The sequence below is a fragment of the Littorina saxatilis genome, linkage group LG3 (genome assembly GCF_037325665.1).
Source record: "Littorina saxatilis isolate snail1 linkage group LG3, US_GU_Lsax_2.0, whole genome shotgun sequence".
Classification (NCBI taxonomy): Eukaryota; Metazoa; Mollusca; class Gastropoda; order Littorinimorpha; family Littorinidae; genus Littorina; species Littorina saxatilis.
This window is the reverse complement of record NC_090247.1, coordinates 65,499,704-65,505,703: the sequence shown is the minus strand read 5'-3', so window position 1 is coordinate 65,505,703 and position 6,000 is coordinate 65,499,704. Positions and strand designations below refer to the sequence as shown.

Genomic DNA, 6,000 nt, shown 5'->3' with positions numbered 1-6,000 from the left:
AACTATCAGACACACATCTTACCAAGGTGTATTTCCCATAGCCAACGATCAGACACACATCTTACCAAGGTGTATTTCCCATAGCCAACGATCAGACACACATCTTACCAAGGTGTATTTCCCATAGCCAACGATCAGACACACATCTTACCAAGGTGTATTTCCCATAGCCAACTATCAGACACACATCTTACCAAGGTGTATTTCCCATAGCCAACTATCAGACACACATCTTACCAAGGTGTATTTCCCATAGCCAACGATCAGACACACATCTTACCAAGGTGTATTTCCCATAGCCAACTATCAGACACACATCTTACCAAGGTGTATTTCCCATAGCCAACTATCAGACACACATCTTACCAAGGTGTATTTCCCATAGCCAACGATCAGACACACATCTTACCAAGGTGTATTTCTCATAGCCAACGATCAGACACACATCTTACCAAGGTGTATTTCCCATAGCCAACGATCAGACACACATCTTACCAAGGTGTATTTCCCATAGCCAACGATCAGACACACATCTTACCAAGGTGTATTTCCCATAGCCAACGATCAGACACACATCTTACCAAGGTGTATTTCCCATAGCCAACTATCAGACACACATCTTACCAAGGTGTATTTCCCATAGCCAACGATCAGACACACATCTTACCAAGGTGTATTTCCCATAGCCAACTATCAGACACACATCTTACCAAGGTGTATTTCCCATAGCCAACGATCAGACACACATCTTACCAAGGTAGAAGAACACAGGCTTGGACAGATTGCTCGACAGTTCCAGATTACAGCCAGCATTGACGCAGGCAGCCACGGTGTCGACGCTGTTGTTGAGGTAGTGGTGGTAATTGATGATGTTTTCTATGGCGCCTTGGTCACTGATGACGTAGCCTTTGAAGCCCCACTCGCCTCGTATGATATCTGTCAGCAGTCTCTTGTTTGCGCACGAGGGAACCCCGTTCACTCTATGGAAAAAAGAAGACTCACTTGTCGTCTAACAATGTATCCTTTCTATTCATGTCTTCGAACTAAAGTTTTCATCAGCAAAAATGACATAAACATTTAGAGATAACTGGAGAACTATCTTATAAACCACCACAGCTTTGTCTAGACTTTTACATATGATACAAGCATCATTAAACTTGAACACATACCAACTGTCTATAGTCTGACACATTTGTGTACAGAGTGGGGATTGTTGTCATTGGCTTAATTAATTCAGTCATGTAACTAAAATCTATGTCAACCAATTAATTAATTCAGCAAAAAACACACTCTGCACAAGAAGCCAGGCTGTTGACTTTGACGTATAGCTTAGCGGTAGAATTCTCTTATCCCCATATAAAAGCCTATAGTGAAATCTGTGACGGTCAACATTTTCATTTACATTGGAATTCATCTTTAAAGCTATGGTTTACACATACCAATCTCACGAAGGTTTGCCAGGTTATATAAGATTTTAAAAAAACCATGTTTAAGTATGTTCATAATTTCTGACCTGTTGTAGCTACACATGAGGTTGTAGGTTCCGGCTTCTACGCAGGTTCTGAAAGGAGGAAGTAACGTCATCCTCAAGTCTTCTTCAGATACCTGGAAAGCACAAGATCGCGCGACATACCAGTGCATGAAGACGTGTTTCTATCGTTATATCTATGCCGAATGGATTATTAATTCAAAATTGTTTCTGCTGACGAAAGCACTTGAGAAAGAACGAACTCAAGAAACAACAAAGCAGCCAATGAAAATGCCAATCAACCAACCAGAAACCGAGCCACTAGCCAGTTAACACATTCCGTTAATCGTAACAAGCCAGCCGACCGAATCTCCAGGCAAACAAGTACAAAGCAGCCTCGCATATAAAGGTTTATCTGCAACAAAGCCACTCACGATAGCGTTGAATCCAAGGCGGGACACAGGGATGTTGTCAGGACCACTGTAAGCAATGACCACCTTGCATCCGCTGCTGGCACGGACGTAGCGCGTGTCGTTGCCTTGGAGACCTTTCACATAGGCTGCCGCATAGGCCCCTGCCAGGAGTGGGTCTTCGCCAAAGAGTTCCTGTAAATAATGAAGGGCATCCTTCAACTGAGACACTCACAAACGGTCCGCAGCCTGTGTGTTTTCTACACAGACAGAATGTTGTGCTTAATTGATTCCAAGTTACACTACCCAATATTGACGGACTGTGTGATGATATCTTCTACTATGGTCTGTTGAGACAGTGATATCAAAATCGAGACCGGAGGTCGAGATTTTGATATCACTGCCGAAACAGACCAATAGCAGAAGATATCGTCACACAGTCAGCCAATGTTAGATATATTGCTAGTTCTCTGGACATTTTGTATTTACTGTAAAGAAATTACAGAAGTATTTGTCTCAGTTTTGGCTGTTCCATATCCTTCGCTCTGATTATTGTTTCTTTGTGTTCACTCTTTTCTTGTACTTTTCAGTATTTCAAAATGTCTTTTCTTTCAAAAAGTCTTTAGTCACTTGCTCAACTAAATTCTGGGATAATTACATTTTCATATATATTTGTTTGTTTTTAAATGTAGGTGTTTTTGTTTTTGAAGTGGGGAAGCAATAAAGAGGTCGTCGATATCAAAACTGATATCGACGGAAATGTCGTCGATATCACTTTTGCACTGAGCTCAGTTTTTCCCAATTGACCAATGGAAATCCACGTAACATATGAAATAGCAATATACACTGATATCAATCTGCAAAAATGATTCACCCCCAAAAATGCCACTTTATACAACAAGGAGTACGGCTGGTGAGTGTTTGTGTGTGTTCAAGTGGAAGGGTATTCTAATTCCATGTAAAACCCAGACAGTGTCTGTGGCGGTGTACATGATCATTATATCTTGTAGCATACCCAACAGGGTCGAAACTGACAAAAATACAATTACATTTACCCACCGATAGCATCCGGAATTCAAATAACTTATTAAGCAAAATTAAAGCTCCAGACTCGTTTGTCCCGTGTATAAAAGCTTGACCGAACGCTCGCTGCAGCTAATAGACCCAACTGTGTACAAAAAAATGGTTACAGTGGTATTTGACGGCAAGCATAGCAGGAATAGAGAAGCCTACCCGGGTCTGTTGAATATATCAAATATGCGTGTGATCACTGGGAAAAACAAATAGCTCCAGATCTTGCTACAAATAAGAAGTCTGGATTTGAATCATGGCAAACAGCTAGAATAACAGTTTTTCATAAACGACACTAGCGCTGCAATAAACGCATGACTCACCTGGTTTCTGCCCCATCTCCCGTCCCTCATGATGTTGATCATAGGAGCAAAGCAGGAAGCGCTGGTGTGCCAGCCATAGTTGCCCTGCTTGACGAAGTCGTTGTGTTTGCCTCTCACCTCCACCCCTGTTGCCTCTGCCACCCGGAACATCAGGTCAGTACTGCAACCAACCACATGTAATCCACCCACTTGTAATCCACCCACATGTCATCCACCCATATGTAGTCCACCCAAATGTCAACCACCAACATGTCATCCACCCACATGTCAAACACCATCAATTTGTCAACCACCCACATGTCATCCACCCACATGTCATCCACCCACATGTCATCCACCCAGATGTCATACACCCACATGTCATCCACCCACATGTCGTCCACCCAAATGTCAACCACCAACATGTCATCCACCCACATGCCAAACACCAACAATTTGTCAACCACCCACATGTATTCCACCCACATGTCATCCACCCACATGTCCTTGTACATTTGTTTCGCAGTAAGTTTTTTTTCTTATCAGTGTCCGAAATTGTTTACAATGCGAAAAACCTTCGCCAATCCCTAGCCCTTAACATGAAGAATGCTGGTCTCTTAATCTTAACGTGACGTTTTTCTTTTTGATAGCCGTATATACAATACTTTTAGAATAAATTATGATTCCCACAAACTGTATGTTCAACTGTATCTTCATTTCAAATAGACAAAAGCAATGCAATAAATGTGTACTAAACAACGTCTGAGCCAGGGACAGTCACGGTCAAAGATAAATAGACACGAAAGACAGACGCAGATCAAGTTCAAGCAATACAATGCAAACAGAGATGCAATACAATGCAATCCAATACAGTACGCAACAATACCGTACACTACAGTGCTTTTGAGTAAATACAACACAATACAACAATACAATACAATATAAGACAAGACAACACAACGACAATCACATTTGTCAATAACGATCGACCGTCCACAGGACCAACCCAAAAATGTTCGTTTTAGACAGGTGGTCGTTATTGAAAGGCGAATCATGCTGAATAAAATCGTCGAGGATTCTTTCATGTGGTCGTGGTCGTGATCGAGAAATGATTGCCAGGGCAGGAGTGGACTGTACCTAAATGCTGCAGAGAGTCCTAGGGCCTGGGGAAAAGCTGTGGCACTGCCTGGAGCCTGGACATCCCCTCTCAGACACTCCGAGTCCCATTCATACGGTCCGATACCCAGCCTCGGGATCGCGGGGGCTGGTCCGCCTGATGATGTTGACACGACATACCATTCACTGCACGGGCTTTTAGCTTGGAGACCCTACACACGCCTGTAACGTTTGATCTGAAGGACTTACTTTGTCAATTGATGATATTCCGAAAATACCTCTGTCGGGTTTGTATGGGTTGTTAAGGAGTGAGTACCCTTGCACTAACTTGGACACACATTTGGGGGGCCAAACACTAGCGAGAAGTGTGTCTGAAACACATGGGTAGGAGCACGTGTGAATGTATTTGTCCTTGGAAAAGCAAGGATATTCACTCTTTCACAACCCATAAAAACCCGACAGAGTTATTTCCGAATATCGTGTTTTTAAGGCTAGCCTCAAAATGACAATTATTACCAGAAATGACCAAATAAGCCCTCGTTTCATGCCATTGGCAGAACTGAAAACACAAACAATGTATTTCGAGTGTAAAGACAAAAAGAGTTCAAAAGAACTTGGCATTGAGGGTCTGTATCAGGCAACTCGACAAAAAAGAAAGTGTATTGTATTCTTGCCTGATATCTAGAGCACATTTGCCCGAGGCCCAAGCTATGTTGATTGTGGATTGATGTATCCGTGTGTGTGTGTTGCGATGTCTATCTGACCATGTGCATAATTATGTGGTCGTTGTGAACCTCCATTTCCTCATTTACACGCACGCAAGCACACACACACATACACACACTAACAAACACACACACACACACACACACACTAACAAACACACTAACAAACACACACATTACCTAGCACACCCGCTCCGCCTCGTCCCATCTGTTCTTGCATTTCTTCAACGGTCAGTCTCTTGACGATGTCATCCACCCTCTCGTCCCAGGGTAGGGACACGTTACGGAACGGGTAGTCACTCACATCACCGTTACTTTTCTTTTCGCCAGAAATACAAGAAAACCCATTCCAGGCACAAACCAGACACAGGAAAGTTGTTCTGCTCATGTTGATAACCTTTGTGAGTTGTAATTAGCATTGACTATGTACTGGATGTAGATCAGATGGTCTTCTATTTTGTGTCTATTGTTTATATCGCTTGAACAAACTAAACAAGACGTTAAAGCGGCGGTCACCTAAGGAATTGCTTCAACAGGGTACACTGTAATGTACATGTCAATTTGAGCGGGCAAACACTGACACGTGCTGATGCTTTTGCATAGAATGTACCAGACTGTAGTCTGTAACCAACAGTCGAGTGCACAACAAAGAATAACTTTCTTCTTTAAAAAAAAAAAAAAAAAAATGGATTCACAAATCCATGATGCGTGCTGCGAAAATCACAGCCAATATCGCTTTTGCTTATCAATATTGTATATGTTATAAGAGGGCTCAACCTTATAAGGTATCTTGGAAAGAAAACGTATTTAGTGAATAAAGAACGCTCATTAGCAGTACGTGTTACACTTTTCTTTAACTTGACTGAATCATTTTGAAAAGGCATCGCAACATCATTTATACACAGACC

At 42.2% G+C, this 6,000-nt stretch overlaps 1 protein-coding gene across 1 annotated transcript in view; it reads right to left on the bottom strand.

Moving 5' to 3' along the window:
* LOC138961286 (uncharacterized) overlaps positions 1 to 5,480 on the bottom strand; it is a 14,844-nt gene extending 9,364 nt beyond the window's left edge. The window contains exons 1-6 of the mRNA XM_070332889.1: positions 5,273 to 5,480; positions 4,389 to 4,524; positions 3,273 to 3,432; positions 1,903 to 2,073; positions 1,514 to 1,605; positions 754 to 980 (exon numbers count right to left, since the gene is read on the bottom strand). Coding sequence (XP_070188990.1) covers positions 754 to 980; positions 1,514 to 1,605; positions 1,903 to 2,073; positions 3,273 to 3,432; positions 4,389 to 4,524; positions 5,273 to 5,480 — 994 coding nt within the window. The remainder of the gene's footprint in view (positions 1 to 753; positions 981 to 1,513; positions 1,606 to 1,902; positions 2,074 to 3,272; positions 3,433 to 4,388; positions 4,525 to 5,272) is intronic.
* Positions 5,481 to 6,000: the final 520 nt, after the last annotated feature.